The sequence below is a fragment of the Marmota flaviventris genome, chromosome 19 (genome assembly GCF_047511675.1).
Source record: "Marmota flaviventris isolate mMarFla1 chromosome 19, mMarFla1.hap1, whole genome shotgun sequence".
NCBI lineage: Eukaryota > Metazoa > Chordata > Mammalia > Rodentia > Sciuridae > Marmota > Marmota flaviventris.
In genome coordinates this window covers 5,090,250-5,109,325 of record NC_092516.1, presented here as the reverse complement: position 1 = coordinate 5,109,325, position 19,076 = coordinate 5,090,250, and the positions used below count along the sequence as shown (strand labels likewise).

The 19,076-nt window shown below is 60.6% G+C and overlaps 1 protein-coding gene across 1 annotated transcript in view; it reads right to left on the bottom strand.

Moving 5' to 3' along the window:
• Positions 1 to 13,545, bottom strand: part of Ppl (periplakin) — a 39,825-nt gene extending 26,280 nt beyond the window's left edge. Inside the window, exon 1 of the mRNA XM_027940856.2 lies at positions 13,484 to 13,545. Coding sequence (XP_027796657.1) covers positions 13,484 to 13,545 — 62 coding nt within the window. The remainder of the gene's footprint in view (positions 1 to 13,483) is intronic.
• Between the last annotated feature and the right edge of the window lie 5,531 nt (positions 13,546 to 19,076).

The window sequence follows — 19,076 nt, the reverse complement described above, 5'->3', positions numbered from 1 at the left end:
ACTTTTGCCCTCTGAGTGGGTCCTCGGAGGGTCCTGCTTCCTCCCTCCTGCTCAGCTGGCCACAGGAGCCAACCACAGGTGTCCCGGGGGAGCCGCAGAGACACAGGAATGTGGGCAGGCAGGAGGGTGGGACCCGCCGGGAGGGCATGGCTCCCAGGAGTGCTGGGAACGGGCCAGGCTGGTCCAGCCGCACAAGGGCAGCCACGTGTGGAAGCCAGCTCCATGGCCCCTCGCTGGAGGCCGAGGCACAGCCACAGGGTGAGCCAGAGAAGCCGAGGCACCCAGCCACCCAACCAAGAAAAGGGGAAGGCCGACTGCCACACCCAAGGGACGGGTCCGGCTGCCTTCCTTGCTCAGAGGTCAGCACGGACACTTGCATTGAGGCCACTGGCCACTGGCCTTTGAAGGTACCCGGGAAACCATGTGGCCTCATCTGCTCATCACCCTGGTCAGCAAACAGGTGCCAAAGGCACCTGCCCAGGTCACACAAGGCAGGCCACGTCGGGGGAGACTTTGGTATCTGGATTCAGATGGGGTCACACCCTGACAGCACTGGCCGACGTGCGCTGTGGAGAGGCCAGTTAGGGCCCAAGGGGCAGTTTCCATAAAACGGGAGCAAGAAATCCTACCACCCAGTTAAGTGTGTTGGGGGATCAGGGTCACTGCTGGAGACCCGAGTCACGTTTCAGTGACAGCCTTGGGGTTCAAAGACTGAGGGGGGTGGTTCAGAGTAGCTTGAGGGCCTGAAAGCAGACCCAAGTCACGCTGGCCCTGTGTGTGCCACCTGTGGCCTGACCAGTACCTGAGGCACAAGCGTCAGGGAGCAGGGCGACCGACATATTTTCGCAGGCTGTCACTCCCACGGGGCTGCCACTGGCAGGGACCCAGAGCCCTTCCGTCCCCCCTACTCCCTCCCGTGCGGGTTGAATCCCTGGTCCCCTTTCTGCCAGGTCCCCTGCTTGCCCACCCCACTCGGTCCTATGAACTGGGCTTCTCCTAAAAACCCGGTAACTTCCCAGTGGAGAAGAGGTCGGAGCTCAGTCCCCAGGATGGGACGCCTCGGCGCTGAGGGCTCCCGATACGGTCACCAAGGAGAGCACAGCGTCGCTTCTGTGGACCCCTGTCCAGGGGCGCGGCCCTCTGCCTCAACACTAGAACCCAGCAGGCAGACCCAGACCGAGGCTGTGCCACGCCACGGCTGACAGGCGACCTCAAAAGTGTCAAGGTCATGAAAGACCCAGGAAGGCAGAGGGACTGCACAGGCTGCAGGAGACCCAGGGCCACAGAAAGGGACACGGGGGAGGAAACCGGAGAGGATGAAAGAGTTTGAAGGTGTGAAGGAATTCCTTCTGGACCTCTGGGATGCTGAAGGAGCTGTGTCTCCCCGTGATGGGGAACAGGAAGGGAGGAGGGGGTGCTGAGCTCCGGGAGATGCCCCTGCCCTGGCCCAGACCCACCTGATGAACAGGAGCAGCGCCTGGAGGGGAGCCCAGGCTCAGTGGGCCTCAGAAACAGTCCCCTCGGCCCAGGCCACGCTGTGGTCAGGGGCTGCCCGCTGGCTGGGTCCTGCAAGCCTTCTCCTCCCCTGGGGCCAGGCAGGGAGTGGGGCGGGGCTGGCTGCCAGGATGCTGGCGGCTGCTCAGAGCCCCACGGCGGATTCTGAGGACAGAGGCCCAGACAAGTGCTTCCTGGGGCTCAGCCTGCAGCCAGGAACCTGGAACAGGTACCTCTTTGTGTCCCCAGGATGGATCTGGGGCAGAGCAGCTACAGGGAGAGGACCTGGGAGCTGCAAACGGCATCGAGTCCCCTGCTTTGTCCCGAACAGGCTCAAGGACCACAGGGTGGCCGACACAGAGGCCATGCCTGTCCTCCCAGCCACTTGGGAGGCTGAGGCAGAAGGATGGCAAGTTAAAGGCCAGCCTCAGCAACTTCGTGAGACCCTGCCTCAAAATCAGAAATAAAGAGGGCTGGGGACGCAGTTCGCTGTAGAGCACCCTAGGTTCAATTCCCAGGACCCCCCGCCCCCGAAAAAAAGAACTTGCTGGGAGCGAGGGGGCAGTCTGTTGGGGACACATTGCTGAGGTTCTCATGAAAGGGTAACCAAGAAGCGACCGGCAGGAGGTGGCTTCCCCTCCAGGATTGGGCTCCTTCTGAGGAGCAGAAAGCAGTCAGTAGCCAAGGTCTGAAGCTGGAACCCGCTGATTTGTTTAGTGGACGGCTAAAGACACGGGGCCACCCACGCTGTTCATGGGGTGCCAGACGGACACACTCTGGTTCAACCTTGGGCATATCACTTGCCTGGGTGCTGGGGGTTTGCAGATGACCTCAACATGCAGAACTGTCTCCCCAACACCTGCAGCAGAGGCTGACATGCCTGGGACCCCCAAGCGCAGACCCTCCAGGTCCAACACACAGCCTGCATTCACTGCCTTGGGCTCGGACTAGGGATAGGGGTCAGCGGGTTGGGGGATGGAAGGGGCAGGTGTCCACGCTGCTCTGTCTACAGGGGAGAAATCATGGAAGGGAGAGTGGGAAGTCTTGTCCACAGGCTGTTCCAGCGGAATCTGGGAAATCATCCCGATCCCTGCCTGCTCATCTTCCTGCATCTGCCTTGTGACTCCACCTTGGCCAAGGCCACTACCTCCCAGGTGACCTGTGCCACAGCCACTCTACTCTCTGACAGTGTTGGACATAGGTAAGTTTTAGGCTGGACAATGGTGTGATCCAGTTCCTTGTAGGAAGATCTGGGAGCCAGGGAGAACTGCTGACCAGCCTCTAGTCCCTGGAGAGACCCCAACTAGCCAGGACACGTGAGCGTCCAACCCCCAGTCAGCAGTGTCCACCCTCAGGAGGGGAAGGCGGGTGGGCAGCTTTGAGAGCCACGCTTGCTGCTTTCAGCAACACCTGTCCGAGTCGACCTTCTCCCCTCCACCTGGCCCACAGGGGACAGCGAGACACTTCACTCAGGGCTGTAGGCTCCGTAGGTTCCTTAGACTCTCTGAGCCTCGGTTTCCTCATCTGTGAGATGGAACAGGCTGTGACAATTCAAGGAGACCACCCTCGAGAGCGCTTTGGACCTGGCCACTGGTTATGTCCTCCCTGCCGTCACCGGGGTGCAGTGGCTCTGCCAGGGCAGGGGTCTCCATCTCGGCTCCTGTCATGTCCCCCACACGCTGCACAAAGCGCGTCCCAGAAACAGTCCAACCACCTGTCTGTCTGTCTGGAGTAACAGCATTCGCGACGACATCACGGTCGCATCCTTAACTCCCGCCTGTGTCTGCTCACTGTGTCTGACAGAAAGCCACGGGCAGCAGCTGGGAGGACCCCCAGGTCGGGGTTTGGCACTACATGGCCCTGGTGAAATTCCAGTGCTGTCCAATAGAAACAGACGCGAACCACGCGTGTCGTTTAAATCACCCAAGAAGCCACGTGAAGAACAGCGAAAAGAGACAGACTTAATTTTCATACTTTATTTAACCTAATATTCCCCAAACACGACCCAGAGGACAGAACAGCATCGAGCCCTTTATGCCGTTTGTCTCACTGCCTTTGAGGCCGGGCCTCATGCTGGCTGCAAACCCCAGCTGTTCCATGCACATCTGGTAGCCACCCAGGAGGATGGTGGGCTCCAGGTGACCCTGGGGACGCTGTGCCTGCTCATTCTAGGCCCCGCCGACCCTGGTGTGTCAGATGGCAAGTGTCGGCCCGCCTCACTGCTCCGTGCCTGGTGCCTCCGGCTGCTCTTCCCTTTCCTCCCCCAGACCTCCCGCAGCCGGCCCCACTGCAGCCCCTGGCTGCCCGAGTCCACAACAACCAGGGCTCTGGAGACCGGGTGAAGACCGCCGCTCGCACCCTTCCTCTTGGCCCGGGGCAGAGGGGGCACGTGCTTGCTCCCCAGCTGTCTGCAGGGCAGCAGCTTCTTCCCTGAGAGGCCACTCTGGGGATGGACCATGCTCTGGTGACCCTGGAGAGGCGCTGTCCCTCCATCACCCCGCTCAGCTGTCCCTGCCGCCCTCTGTCGGGTGCTGGCCGTCCTTCCTGTGTGGGGCTCCGTGGCTCTTCCTTGCAGGGCCACCTGGTTCTCCAGGCCGGTTCCTTGGTCACCGGCTGTGGTTCCTCCCTCTTGGGGTTAACCCTGTCTCAGTGGTGGGGGCGGGGTGGGGGTGCCTCCGCGGAGGAATGTCTGGAATGCACCAAAGACACGCCCCTTCCCAGGAACAGCCTCGCCCCTAGGGCCCCAGAAGGGCCGTCCTCCTGCCAGCCCCTGTCCTCCTCCTCTGGCGCCCCATCTGCCTCTAGGGCCAGCGGGGCTTCAGTGGCTCCCTGGGGCCCCCCCGGGGTCTGTGGAGGCTCACCTCAGGTGCCAGGCGGCCCCCACCCTCACCTTCAAGCACAGGCACCCAGATGGGCAACCAGGAAACCACCCTGAATAGAAACAGTGAGCGCACCTACTGGGTGCTGCCTGCCCAGCCCTTCCGCACATCATCCACCGAAATCCTGCACCCCAGGAGGAAGGTGCTCTCGGGGTTTCCAGGGGCCTTGTCCCAGCCCCACTGATGAGGCTGCGAACTTCTAGACGGTGTCAGGCATCTTTTATGGAAGTGGGGCCCTTCCACAGCCCTTAATTCCAGGGCTTGCCCGGGGCTCGGTAAACAGGCGTTGAACCAAGCAGGTGTTTTACAGCACAGCACAGCAGCAACTCCCACACCCCCATTTTCCAGATGAAGATCACTGAGGCTCAGGTGGGTTAAGAAACCTGTCCGAGGTCACACAGCTGGGAAACAGTGATACCAAGGCCCAGCCCAAACATCCAGGTGCCAAGGCCACGTCCTGGCCACAAGACAGAGGGATGTGGATACCAGCCCAGCCCACCCCACCGCGGACAGAGTGACAGGGCGAGGCGTTCACCCCCAGGGGAGGCCTGCTGAGCCACATCTCCTTGGCATCTTCATCAGTACAATTAATCCCGCTGTTGGGTAATCGCCATGGGTGGTAAACTGAGGCTGACTCACTCTCCGGAGATGGTACCACAAGGAACTCCCAGCCCGGTCCCTCTAAGCCGGCCTGTCAGGCCCAAGGAACTGACCCTGAGTGAACCCGGCCACACTGCAGCCCCACACGACTCCCCTCTGACGCTCAGACGCTCTGCTGAGGTGGGTGTTGTTAACTCCTGCGGCTGAGGAGGACCCAGAGCTGAGGACAGACCCAGAGCTGGGGACGGACAACGGCCTGCTCGGGGTTAGGGCTAACCGACCGCCGGGTTCCTACGCGCTGCAGCTCCAGCGGCACTTTCTAGATTCACTAAGTGGTGCTCACATTTCCACTCACACGCCAACTCCTGACCACCTGTCCCTGCTTCAGGCCCTCGGGACAGACCTCCTCCAAGCCCCTGGAGACACGGACTATTGGCATGGGTAAAAAGCAGGCTTGAATAACGCTGTCCACCAACTCCTGAGCTGATGCAAGGCCTGGAATTAAGGCCACACAAGGGCCCCTCAAAAGATGAGTAAGTCCCTATTGTCCAAAAGTTCACAGGTTAATGGGCAGGGTTAGGGGAACACCTCAGTGACTATAATTAGGAAGATGGCAGAGCGCCCGGGTCAGGGTTCAGCCACTCTGTCCCCTTCAGGCCTTGTAACCTAAGTTTGATTATGAAAATACAGCTCAATAAAAGAGAAGAAGGAAACACCATCAATGGATGATACAGCAGGAGGAGGTCCCAAGCACCCTCATTACAATAAACGTGAATGGGTTAAACTCACCCGTCAAAAGACAGACACTCGGTGAGAATGTGAAGGACCCACCCCCAGCAATATGCCAGTTTAAGATGCACCTGGGACTAAAGGACACGGGAAGGTTGGGAATAAAGGGATGGAGCAGGTGGACCAGAAAACCGCCACTGAAAAGAGGAAGTACAGGCCGGGCACCCCTAAGACAAGGTGCAGTTACTCCTGGCTGCTGGTGGAGGTTCTGACCTCAGTGATCCAAGGCAGGGCTGTGACCTGGAGTTAAGCCCTTAGGGGACTCTAACGGGGAGCTGGCATCGAGAACAAGGAACCGCAGCAAGGGTTAAAGGGGAGAGGCGGGGGAGGACTCCTGGGTGTCAACCGGGAGGAAGTCTTTCCAGAAAGCAATCCCCAGGTGGTGCCCAATAAATACCAGATTGATTGGTCCACTGATGGACACACTCGCTACTGGAAACTTCTATGGTAATTAGATAGTCAGTTCCCCCACACCCAGTTATTAATCCTGGGGAGGTAAGTCCTAAACCAGACCGGCTGTTGGAAGGGCAGCTCTGGCTCTGTTTTCAAGGCCTAATTTGTTTCCGGCCAGGGAAGGCCACCCTGTCGTGGGCCTCTGAGCCAGGCCTAGGCCCCCCGTGTCAGGTGAGTGCTTTCCGGCTCTCCTGACAGACACACAGAAGGCCAAGTCCAGGGAAGGCCAAGACGGTCTTGAAGGCTTTTGCAATATTTAAACAGGGCTCAAGCCAACCCTGGTACCCCAGGCCCGAGGCCATTAGAGACCAAGGAGTACCAGCCTTGCCACTTAAGACCTACTAAGCGCTTGATGCTCTTCCTATCAGCACAGTCCTCTCCACAATCCCGCACCCTCCAACCGACAGGGTTCAAGAGAACTTCAACCCCTGTGTACTGAGTCCCTTCTATGTGCCAGCCACTGTTTCTGGGTTCAGGGTGTGAAAGTGGACAGAGGCCCAGAAGGGACCGGGACTGGCCCTGTTGATGACAGGCAGCCCAGCTGGGCCTGCAGCTCACCCGCCAGGCTCTTTCTGTCTGCCTCCCGGGCCGTGGTCCCTGCCCATGGGCCTCAGCTTCCCCTCTGTAACCTGGGGTCTGCCTGCCTGTTTAAGAGTTGGGGAGAGTCAAGCTTCTCATCTGGGTGCAGGAGATCTCCTCCTGCCATGGCCCAGAGGAAGAGGTCAAGATCCTAAAAGGGGCTAGCCTGGTTTCCAAGCTGATCCTGCTCTCCTGCGGCCCCACTGCCTGCCAGGCTGGGCCAGCAGTGGCCAGCTGGGCCACCTGCCAGCCTGCCCCCAGCTCAAAAGGCTGGGTTAGAACCGCTGAGCATCCTGGGCTAAGTCCCTCGGACTCCCCGAGCCTCCCCTGGAGGACAGATGTGGTGGAGTTTATCTAAGACAGACCACAGAAGCAGGACTTCAGATGGTCATTTGGGTGAGGTCCTAGCCCCAGGGCTTCCTGTGTCCACACCTTCCCCATGCTGGGCCCCTCCCTCCTACTTCCTTACTGAGGCTTCCCACTAGCATCTCCCCATCCAGAACCTGCCCTCCATCCTCGCTCCTAAAGCCCTTCTTTTGCTAGGACCGGGCTCCCAGACATGGGCTCAGGGCTGCCCGCCAGGCTCTGCCCATGGTGGCTTTCCTTCCCCATTCCAACCCTCAGGGAAAAAGAGTTTGGAAACTCATGACCTCGTCCAGCATGCACAATGCGCTACAAGGAAACGGCCACCTTCCCTACAGCACTGCTTACTAGCGTCCTCACACTGAGGTTATTGAGGGTCACCCTGTCTGCTCCCTCCCTGAGGTACATGGTTTTAGACTTGCTGGTTTCTGCCTAAACTGGTATATATATATATATATATATATATATATATATATTTTTTTTTTTTTTTGATACCAGGGACTGAACCCAGGGGTGCTTAACCACTGAGCCACCTCCCCAGCCCTTTCTCTCTCTCTCTTTTTTTCCAGTTGTAGGTGGACACAATACCTTTATTTTGTTTATTTTTATGTGGTGCCAGGGATCGAACCCAGTACCTCATGCATGCTAGGCAAACGCTCTACCACTGAGCCACAAGTCCAGTCCCAATCCCCAGCCCTTTTTATATTTTATTTAGAGACAGGGTCTCACTAAGTTGCTTAGGGCCTCGCTAAGTTGCTGAGGCTGGCTTTGAACTTGCGATCCTCCTGCCTCGGCCTCCAGAGCGGCTGGGATCACAGTGCACCCCTGGCCTGGCTGGTTTATACTTTTAAAACATATGCACACCTGCTCCTAGGAACGGTGGGACTTGCTCTGGACGCGGGGTTCTCGTTTTCCATCAGCTCGCTTTGTTTGCTGAGGGTTTCTCGGGTTGTGTGCGCCCGCCCGGGCACGTGCGTGGCCTGAGCGTCCCCTTTGATGTCCCCTGCATCTCCTCATCTCCTGCGGGTTCTCGGCTCTTTCCCCTCTATCTTGGGACTTATCACCGGGCCTTGCTGCCGGTTGTTTACCCAGCCCACTCCCTGACCACTGCCCTGCAGACACCGCCAACAGGGGACGGGAGGCTGCCCAGACCTGGCTGTCCCGTCTCGACACAGAATCGCCTCTATCCTCTTAGCTCCCCTGGGCCCCGGGGTGGGTGCACCTGCAGGGGATACTGAAGGGGAAGAAAATCTTGGCAGTCCTCCCAAGATCCACGCAGCACACGTACACACGTACGGCCCCAGCCCTGCCACACCAGCCCTCTCCCAGGGAGACAGACATCCACCCCATCTGGCCACCACCGAGTCAAACGGTCACTGAGACAATAGCGATCAAGGAAAGGCCTAGCAGGGCGGTTGGGGAGGGCTCCCCAGGATCAGAGGTGGTGAAGGAGGAAGGGGAGGGCATTCCAGGAAGGAGGCCCATCCTGGGCAAAGGCTGGGAGGCTGGCTGAAGGCCAGGTGGAGACCGAATAAGGGCAGGCATCCATGCTGTGCAGGGCAGCAGCTCCCAGGGCCCGGGAGCAACACGGAACCTGAGGCCAGAGTTATCCCGGGACATGGTCACTGCACGCAGCCCTGCCTGCCATGGGGAAGGGACGGGAGTGTGGCCAGGGACAGTGGTGAGATGGATGTGAGCATCCAGGCAGGAGGGGCCACCCTGGTGCAAACTCTGGGGGGAGAGGGGAGCAGGGAGCTGACCTGAAGCCGGCTCTGCCCAGTAGCCTCCCCAGCTCAGGAGGCTGCAGCGCTGAGGCCCAGGCAGAAGCAGAGAGAACACAGACCACAGGTTTTCTGCCTGAGACAGGCTGGGACAGGCAGGTTGGAGGGCACAGATGGTGCCAGTGAGCCCCTGCACGGCCCTGCCCAGAGCGGAGCAGGAAGAGCTGCACTCTGGGAATCCTGGTTCTGAAGACAGCTTCTCCCCAGCCCCCAGATCCCTCGCCCCCGCCCACCCGCAGTGTTGCCTAAGAGGTGGGAATGGAGCTTTGCCTTCCAGAAAACTGCCTCTCTCCAAATAAGGGCCCCTGAAAAGCCCATAGCAGCCTCTCTTCCAGGTTGAGCCCAAATCTGTCCTGAATCTACGTTATCTGGTCTTGTACCTTCTGCTGAGAGGCCTGGGTGGGAGGCAGAGGGAGCAGAGGCTCAAAGGGCTACCGGAGGTGGAGTCCAGAGCAGGAAGTCAGTGTCAGTGCACCCCCTGGCCCACTCCCCAGGGGCTCCCAAACCCCTAGCATGGGCCGTTGGTGAGCCCAAGGTGGGTACCTTGATGCTCCGCCTTGGGATTGCCCTCTGGGGAATAGACAGCCCCCCCCCACGGCCCCTAGGGCTCACCATCAGGAGATGCTGGGGCACCTTCAGCCTGGGGCGCACGCAGTAGGTGCTGGGGAAATGGCTGGGCTGTTCACTATGGCTGTCACCAGGGTGACTGGAGACCGTGGGCTTTCCTGACAGGCCCTCCCCCAGATCATTCCACTTTCCCACCGTCACTGATCAAGTCTGCCTGGAGGGAGCCAGCCCAGCTCCGCAGTTCTCATCCCTAACAGCAGCATGCGACTGCCGGCTCTGAGGTACAGAGCGCACCCTGAGCGGGCTCCAGGTTGGGGCCGTCACGTGCATGCTCTTGCTGATCCCCTTGCTATCATCACCTTCATTTCACAGATGATAAAACAGCCTCAGAGACATTGAATGACCTGTCCAGGGTCACACAGCTCAGGAGGGGCAGAGCGGGGGCTTGAACTCATGCAGGGTGGACAAATGCAGTGCTTTTAACCAGCAAGAGGCTCAGGGTACCCCGATGGCTTCCAGTAGAACAGCTTCCCTTTCACCCACCCACAAAGCCTTGGGCCCTGCCACCCATGCAGGAGCCCTCATTAGGGCTGAGCCATTCTTGCAAGACCCTGTGTGGGTGGGGTTGGAAAGTGTGGTCAGGCTGCCAAGTTTACTGGGGTGGAGGTCTGGGTGGAGGGGGATGGGGCTCCCTGAGGCCCAGTGTCTGTCCCAAATCAGAGACAGAGTCCAGTCCGACCCCAGAGCTGGATCTGAATTAACCACACCACTCAGACACCTCCCCTGAGAAGCCCTCCTGACCACTGCTCTGACCTGGACAGCTTCACCTCACATGGTCCCAGAGCAGCCGGGCTGGAGACCCAGTCTGACAGTCCCCGCCCCGCCCGCTGTCACCCTGGGAGTTTCGTAATCACACGTGCTCAGGCTTAACCCCATCCTATCTCCCTGATGGAGGGCCAGCAACCTGTGCGGGGAGGTTGTCATCTCCACATCTGCCCCTACCATCTGGGAATGGGGTCCTCAGGCAGTGCACAGCCTGTCCATCACGGCCTCCAGCTCACCCCGGGTACATAGTGGGTACCTTATCTGCACTTGTCAATAATTCTAATCATCACAGCAGCCTTGCGTGAAACCTCCCATCTTTTCCCGGAGTTATTTCATTCAGTCCTCAGCCGACACACTACCAGGCAAGCACTACACTTATCCCCAGTCTCCAGGTACAAAACAGGCTCAGAGAGCCCAAGCAGCTTTCCCAAGGTTGCGCAGCCAGGAAGGTGGGAATGGATCCTCAACAGAGCCTCCCCACTGGGCTGGATGCTGTCCTCCGGGACCTGCACCATCAGGCCTGACCCTGTCATTAACTCAGGTGTGAACACCAGCTCCCACACCTGTCATTAGGAACTAGGGCGACGGGAGCAGCGGGGTTCACACCCTGTCCGGCCCCTCCCCAATTTCATCTGCTAAAGGGTGGACAAACAGGAAGGGGTGGCTCCCTGGATGTGCTCTGTTCCCCAATTGGACTTGTGCAGTTCAAAGCTCCAGGGCCGCTGTGAAGGTCCAAACTCAGGGCTCCTGATCCCCTGGGCTCAGGAATGTGCTGACACCCCTCACCTGGGCACTTCCTGTGTGCCAGGTCACTGCTGCCCCTACAGCCTCACGTGGGAGATACCTATTGCCATCCCCACTTGGCAGACTAGGAAACTGGGGCTCAGAGCCTGAGTGCCAACATGGCCAAACCAGGATCAGAAGGGAGGCACCTGCTCTGGGGTGGGAGTTCCCACGGCCCTCCCCTGCTGCACCCCACAGGCAGCCCTCTCCTCCCTGCACATGGAGAGGGGCCCCTACAAAACTCAGGTGAAAGAACAACTTGGGGGAAGCTCCCTGTGACCAGCAACCACAGCTTAGACCCTAAGTACCTGCCGTGATGCCCACTGCAGGGCCATCAGGTAAGGTTCACGAGAGTCTTGTCAGAACAGGGCACAGGGCTGCCCCACCCCACAATCAAGACCATCACCCAGATCCCACCAGGGGAACGGCAGAGGGGCCTGCTGGGCTGGGAGACCATGCAGGAAGCATGGGCCCCGACTCAGGGCTGTGGCTATACTCGTGCTTAGTGCTGGGGTAAGAGCAAGGACAGGTGACCCCAGGTCCCTCACCCCTCCTGGACAATGAATCAGGAATGTGTGCTGGAGAAAGAGACCTCTAAGCCGAGATCGTTGGCCAAAGGCTGTCAGCCACGGCCAGGGGGGCTGCGTCATCTGGGAGGCAGGCAGTGCCAGGCATCCTTGCTCCTAGACCCTCAGAGTCCCCCATCTGCAAAGGTGGGGGCTGCCTTCCTCCCCTCCTGGCTCGCCTGGGTTCCCTGGAACCTCGCTGGTCCAAGCCAGGAGGGGGCAGTGGAAGACAGGCAGGCCTGGCCCCCCTCCTGGTGTGGGAGTCTGCGTGTGTGCAGGACTGGGGTGGGGTGACTAGAGGGGAAGGCCACAACAGTCGTGTGGGACTGGCACCGAGCTTCTGATTGCGCAACGCCAAGGAACAGTGCACAGACTGGACGGGACCCCAGCTGGATCCCGAGAGCCAGCTGGACCCGCAGCAGAGAACAGGGAGGAACAGCATGCAGGGCCCTGCCCAGTCTCTGGGGTTGTGAAAGACTGCGGAGGGGAGGGATGGGGACCTCCGGAGGGGAAAGAGATGCCTCTGGGCTTAAACAGCCCCAAGTGCAGGCAGGAGTACAGTGGACCGTAGGGATGAGTCTCCAGGGACGCCAGTGTCCATGCCCCAGCCTGAGGTGGGCGGGGGCTGGACCTAAGGTGGGGGTGCCACCCAGGCTCACAGTCCTCCCCTGCCTCCAGCTGGGGCCTGGGGGAGTGAGGAGAGCTCAAGGGTGCAAGGGCGTCCCACCCAGGGAGCCTGGGCCCAGCCAGGTGAGCTGAGCCACTTGTCTAGTCCTCACCAGCCTGAAGTTCCTTCTTGGGAACCCGCACCCCATTGTCCCCAGCGGGTAGGTGGGGAATAAGGCAGGGGCCAAAGTCCGGCCCCTTCCCCAATCTCAGCATCTCCAGGAGGCTCCCCCAAACCGGTTATTAAGTGAATACATTAGGCTTATCAAAACGGACGTGGGCTGCCTCTCAACGCAAACACATCGAGACATGTCATTCCCTTCCCAGGCGGTCCTGGGAACCTGCGGCTCAGAGACGCCGCCAGTTTCGGGCTGGGGGGGGTGGCGGTGGAAGAAGCCACACCCCTGAGAAATCGTGCCGCAAGAAAGAGGCCCGACGCCGCCCAGCCAGCGCGCAGAACCCGGCGTCTGGGAGGCAGCGGGTGCCAGGGCTGGTTCCTCCCTCGACTCGCACCCACCACTGCCTCTGGGCGCCGCCAGAGCCCGCAGGCAGGTGCGGGAACCGCTGTGTCAGGTGCCCCCTCCCCCCCTCGCCCCACGCCACCCAGCTTCTCGCCTCCTGGACACCAGAAGCACCTGCGCGCTCTCCAAGCGTCGCTGGGGAGCGCCCCCGGCCCAGCTCAGTGACCGGCCCCTGTGTGGTCCCTACGCCAGGCTCCCGGGGCTCCCCGCGACGCCACAACCCTGGGTGTCGCCTATTCCAGACTTGCCACTCCTGCATCCCGGAGATGATTCCTGGCCCTAGGAGACCCACAGCCAATGGCGACCCTGGGACACGGAAGTGCCTTGTACCCCCAATTCAGTTCCCCGACGTCTAGGCCCCCAAAGTAATGCTCCTGGGTTTCTAGGACCCCCTTCGTCTCACATGGTGGCCCCTTAGGCTCCCCTTCCACGTCCCATCCACCTAGGCGTGCTTCCCAGCTCCAGGGGACCTTGGCCCGGCGTCCCCCACCCCCGCCTGGGTTCCTGGTCCTCTGCGTCCCGTGCAGCCACCGGGCCCCACGTCCCGGGCGGTTCTCCCGCGCAGGGCGCCCCCCGCGCGACGGCCTCCCGAGCGCAGCCGGCCGGCGCCTCCTCACCTGCGGGTCTGCACCTTGGGGCTGTATTTGCCTTTGTTTCTCTTCCTGAAGAGCGAGTTCATGGTGGCGCTCCGGGGCGCGGCGGCGGGCCGGGCGCGCACTGAGGCGGGCGGCGGGCGGCGGGCGCAGGTGAGCGAGCGGCGGCGCGGGGAGCCCCGAGTGCGGGCGCGGGCGCCTGGTCACTACTCGCGGGGGGCGGGGCGCCCGCCGGCCACTCGCTCCGCGGCCGCTCCCCGAGAAGGTGGCGCTTACCTTCCGAGGAGGGGCCACCGCGGGCGGGGCTTGGGGCTCCTGGGGTCCCCGCCCCGGGCCAGCCCGAGGGAGCTCGGGGGCGCTGGGCCGGGCCGGTCGCCGCCCCCGCGCCTGCCTTTCCTCCCGCAGTCCCCAGGCGCGGGGGCGCAAAGGCCACCTTCGCCAGCACCCTCGGCCCCGCCTTCCACGCACCTCGGGCCTGCCGCGCCCGCTGGCTGGAGGCCCGCACCTGGTGCTGCGCTGCCCCGGGCACTCTGCGCTCCGCCTTCTTTGGCGGACACCCAGCTGGGCCCCGGGACAGGTGTGGCCCAGACCCAACGGGTCTCCGTGCCTCGGGTGGCTAGAGAGCTGCCCCCGCGGTAGCAGCGTGGGTGGTGATTGAGAGAACAGGACTCGGGAGCGCACGCCCGAGCTGAAGTCCTGCTGCGGCCCTGGGTCGACGGGCACTCAGTTTCGTTTTTGTTGTTAAAGGTTGATAAAAACTCCCCGCATCCCAAAGGGTAGTGAGGAGATTCCTACAGATAACTCACACAAAGCGCTTGGCGCGGCGTCCTGCCTCCAATGTTCAGGAAGCTTTGCCCCTATCAATCAGGCCATCCAGAGAGGACAAAAAATCTTTTGAAACGTTCATAACTCCAGGTCCTGGCGAGATGGAAATACTTTACAAAAATTGCTCGGTTTCGGTGCAGAATGCACAATTCTGCCAACAGGTCCTGCACTAGACCGGGTGCCAGTGGAGAAGGCTGCGGTTGGATATCCAGAAACCAGCTGGATGCGGGTAGGGCTCACAGCTGGGAGGGCTCAGGGCCACTGGGGAGGGCCTGGGGGTCCGATTCCAGCTGGGAAGGAAGAGCCCACCGTCTCCAGGGAGACTCCCGAGGAGTGAGGTTAGTTATGGCCAAAAGGCTCTTAGAGGTCAGCTAGGGAGTGAAGATGGGGGCAGGGGGCGGGCTTCCTGAGTCCTGGGTTCAAGTTCCACCGTCTGGAGTCTTCAGGCCAGTCCCTCCCCCACATATTTTCTATTTATAACTGAGGTTGGGGTAAAATTGATCCCCAGGGATTTTTCCTGCCCTGGACCCCAGCACATCTGATGTCACCCAGTGTCCTTCAGGTCATCCCTTGTTACTGACACTGAAGGGCGGGGGTTTCCAAGGGTTATAAAGGTCTCTAGGAAGCCCCTATCCTTAACAGGGAACCCGTGGGTGGCTTTAAGAGGTTTAGATTCTCCTAAAGTTGCTTTCAAAAGATGTGTTCACATGTCCGATTTCATTTGTTCATTCACTCAACCTGTTCCCTACGTCTGCCAGCCGCGCTGCACCTGGCTCTCTCTGCTCTTGGCGTGTTGAATACGAGGGAAAAGCCAAAGCACAGCAAAGGCCTTTCATCTGAGGGGCTGTCAGTCCTGAGGAGGGAGCACATATTAATAAAAAACACAACACTTGCAGGTGGCGCACACTTGTAATCACAGAGGCTGGGGAGGCTGAGGCAGGAGGACCTCCAGTTCAAGACCAGCCTGGGCACCTTAGTGAGACCTTGTCCTAAAAATAAAAATGAAGGGGCTGGTGTTGTGGCTCAGTGTTAAAGCGCTCACCTAGCATGCATGAGGCCCTGGGTTCGATCCTCAGCACCACATTAAAAATAAAATAAAGATATGGTATCCCCCTAAAAACTAAAAAAATAAATATTTTTTTAAAAAATTAAAATTAAAAAAGGCTGCTCCTGATGTAGCTTCATGGTAGAGCCCTTGCCTGGCGTGCTTGAAGCCCTGGGTTTAATCCCCAGTACTTCAAAAGCAAAAACACAACTCAAATTGTTGGCTCTTCAAAGGGGCCAGGTGCCGATAAAGGGCTGCGTAGAGACAGCGTTTCCGAGGTTGTTGTGCTTTGGAGTCTCTGGGGGAGTTTATAAAGTGCAGATTCCAGGTCCTGGCACCCTTGAGGTCCTGACTGGGGAGTCTGGGGAGGGGCCCAGGAATCCAGTACACTGACAAGTCCTCCTGCCACCTCAGAAAAGCCAGGAGGAGAGAGAGGTCCTGCCTGCAGCCCCCCAAGTGCTCAGGCAGAAAGCTCTGCACAGAACTCCCCCAACCCCGACCTCCACTTCCATCTGGGCTCTGCCTGGCCCCCTCCCCAGCTCCCAGGGGGCAGTCCTCACACCTCCAGTGCTCACCAGCAAGGCGGGGACAGTTCCCTCCACCCTGAAGTGACTTCCCTCCCTAGGTCTGAGGACGCTGAGGGGACATGCTCTCCAGGCAGCTCATGCCAGGAGCAGACGTCAGAGGAGCCAGGCTTTAGGAACACGGGGGGGGGGTGTGTTGGGGTCCCCTGGGACCTGCAGGAGCCTGGACGCCACACCGAGCTTGCTCACCCCAGAGACCCCTTCCCCACACAGCGGTGGCCACAGGGAGGGCTCTTCAGGGGCTCGGTCCAGCTGGCCCTGCCTTTCCTTATGTCTCCACCACCTTTGCCCACAGGTGGCTCTCACGCCGGCATTCCACAGGGACCTCACTGTGACACTGTGAGCACAGAGAGGAAACTGCCCCGGGCGGGTCCACACTGGGGGTGCAGCTGGGGAGAGGCGGCGCACAGAGTCCTCTCGTGGCTCGTGCCTCTCTCCAGCGGAGCAGGTGGGGCAGCGCCCCCCCCCCCCAGTGTGGTATGCTTGTGTACTCCCAGAAGGGTCCACCAGAAACAGCCAAGAGTGACCTCAGGAAGGAGGAGCCTGGGTTTCACTGGGAAGGAAGCAGAGTCTGGAGAGGCCAGGCTGGAACACCCCTCAGGCCTTTCCCGCTGTGAGCACGTGGGCCAGTCCCTGGGCCTCTCTGAACTTCAGTTTTCTCCTCTGTGAAGTGGGCACAAACACAGGGTCATCCCCATGAGATCCTGCGGCGTGTGAGCACCTAGCGTGGTCCTGGCGGTCAGAGGCCTCAGCAAATGGGAGGGGTATGTGTATGGGGGGTCAAGGGGCACAGGCTGCGTGGGAGCTCCAAATGGGGTCAAAACTCTGGACTTCTCCAAACTTCTGAATCCCCTTCCCCTGCAACTCCTAGGAAGGTGGAGGTGGGTTTGGGGCAGGAACTGGACCGGGGATCCCGGGTCAGCGGGCTGGGAGCTCAGCTGATGCACACCATGGCTCTTGTTGGAAGTGGTGCCAGGTTTTGTTTATCAAGGGCTGACTCTGCGCCAGGCAACGTGGCACGTGGCCAACGCATCTCTGCTGCTTGGTTCTCTGCAGCTAGCCTGGTGGGGTGAGGCAGGCCAGGGCTCCCTGCCTGGGAGGTGGGCAGTTCTGGGCTTACTCTCCAGGGAAGGGAACAGCCCTGAGAGGTACCGAGCTCAGCTGGGCTGGAACCAGCCGGCCTGCCCCGTGCCTGCGCTCTTGGACCCCCACCGTCCACACGCTCCCTGGCTCGCACTCCCAGCTCAGGGCAGCTGGCCCAGGAGTGGGGCAGAGGACCAGCAGATTCAGGGAGGACTTCCTGAGTGCTCTTCCCTCTTCTCTGCACACGCTCTCAGCGGGCCGGAGCTGGCCTGGCGGGGTGGGCACGTGGGTGTGAACATGTGTGTGCTTTCCTTTGTGGGCAGGCCGGATGGGGTGGGAGGTCTACTCTCCCCTCGTGCATCCTCCCCTGGGCACGTGGGATTTGTTTGGCTCCTCGGAGCCCTCTTAGGCCAAGTGACTCATCCCCTCCGCTGCAGGGGTGGAGGGGAGGACCTGCCGCAGAGGTCTGCGGAGGCTGTTTGCTTTCCTGGGCTTTGCAGGACGATGGTTAAGTGGGTGCACCTGCAGGGCCACCCAGGTGCCTGGCAACCAGGTGACCCTCACCCCCAACACCTGGCCTCTTTCTGCAGCCAGACAAGGCCACTGGCTGGAAGGATGCCACCACCTTCACAAGGGTCACCTGCGCCCTTCTTGCCGCCACCATCCTGTCCCCGCTGCAGCTGCAGAGCTGCTCCCTGGGTGCTCATCTGTGAGCCAGGGTGAAACAAGGCGGGCGGCACCGCCCCACCCACCGTTGCCGGAGAACAGTGGCCTGCTCCTCACAGTGGAGTCCGGCCTCTCCTCCCAGGGCGAGGCCCAGGTCCATCCTCCCACGGATGCCCCCCGTTCTCTGCTCTCTGACTCTGTGGCCTCACCCTCACCTGGGGAGCACTTAAAAAGCATATTCTAAGGGCCTCCTCCCAAATTATAGCTAAGTAGGTCTTGGCAGGGCCCAGGAATCTGCATTTTAAAACCACCTATGCCCTTGGACACTGAAGCAGGTGGTTTGGGGCCACCCTGAGAATCACAGCCGAGGACAGAGACAGATGTGCACAAGTCCATACGTGGCTGGGAAAAGCCAAAGCTTTAGTTCAAAGCCAGCCTGTGTTTGAATCCTGGTTTTGCTATAAACCCAGCTGTGTGACCTCAGATAGGTGGTTTAACCTCTCTGGACCTAGTTTTCCCCATCTGCGAAAGGAGGAACAGCCCGTGTACAGAGTGCAGAGCTCCTGGTGTGGAGGCCCCTTTCCTCCCAGTCCTCCAAGGGCCAGGAGGGGAGTGGCCCAGCTCACCCGTGGTGACTTCCTCGCAGGAAAATGGAAAATCCTGCTGGCCCTCCAACCCACAAGGGCTGACTCACTCGGCCCTGGGCTGGGGGCCTGGAGAGCTCCCCACACCATCCCCTGGGGAGAGTGGAGGCCCGGGGCCTGGCAGCAGGGCCGGGAGAGGGTCCACAGTGACTCACAGGCGCTGCCTGCCCCTGACTCATCCCTGGAGAATGCACCTCAGGCCCCCACCCTTGGCCGCCTGCCCAGTCCTGGCCACCTCCCCCTGGCCTGCAGCCCCCACCGTTGCTGCGGGGAGATGCCCTCCCATGACCCCCGGTGGCCCTCCACAGATCCACCTGTACAGTCTGGCTGCTGTCAGAAGACCAAACAAGTCCCAGGGGGTTGGACAGCTGCTGCTCTGAGCCCCCCGCTGCCCCGGCCCTTCCCCTGGGACCAGGCCTTGGAGGGGTTAACTGAAAGGGGCCTCTCTCGGACGCAGTGCTGGAGTCCACGCTGACCAGCCACATCGCCCCTCTGCCTGTTCTGCAGACCCAGGCCTTGGGGTTACAGACACCTCGTCACGAACCCTGGGCCACTTCCCATCCCTGGGTACCTCCCTGGGCCTGGGCCAGGGCTTCTCAGGCTATGAGGCTGCCCTGCGAGGTCACCCTGTCAGGGCGGAGAGTGGAGCTGGGTGGGGCTGGACAGGCTCTGCCAGGCCTGGATCCTGCAGGACAGGCTGCCCAACCCACCCCAAAGGCCTGTCCTCCCTCCTCACCCAGGCCTGCTTCCTCTCTCTGCCTCGCAGGGGC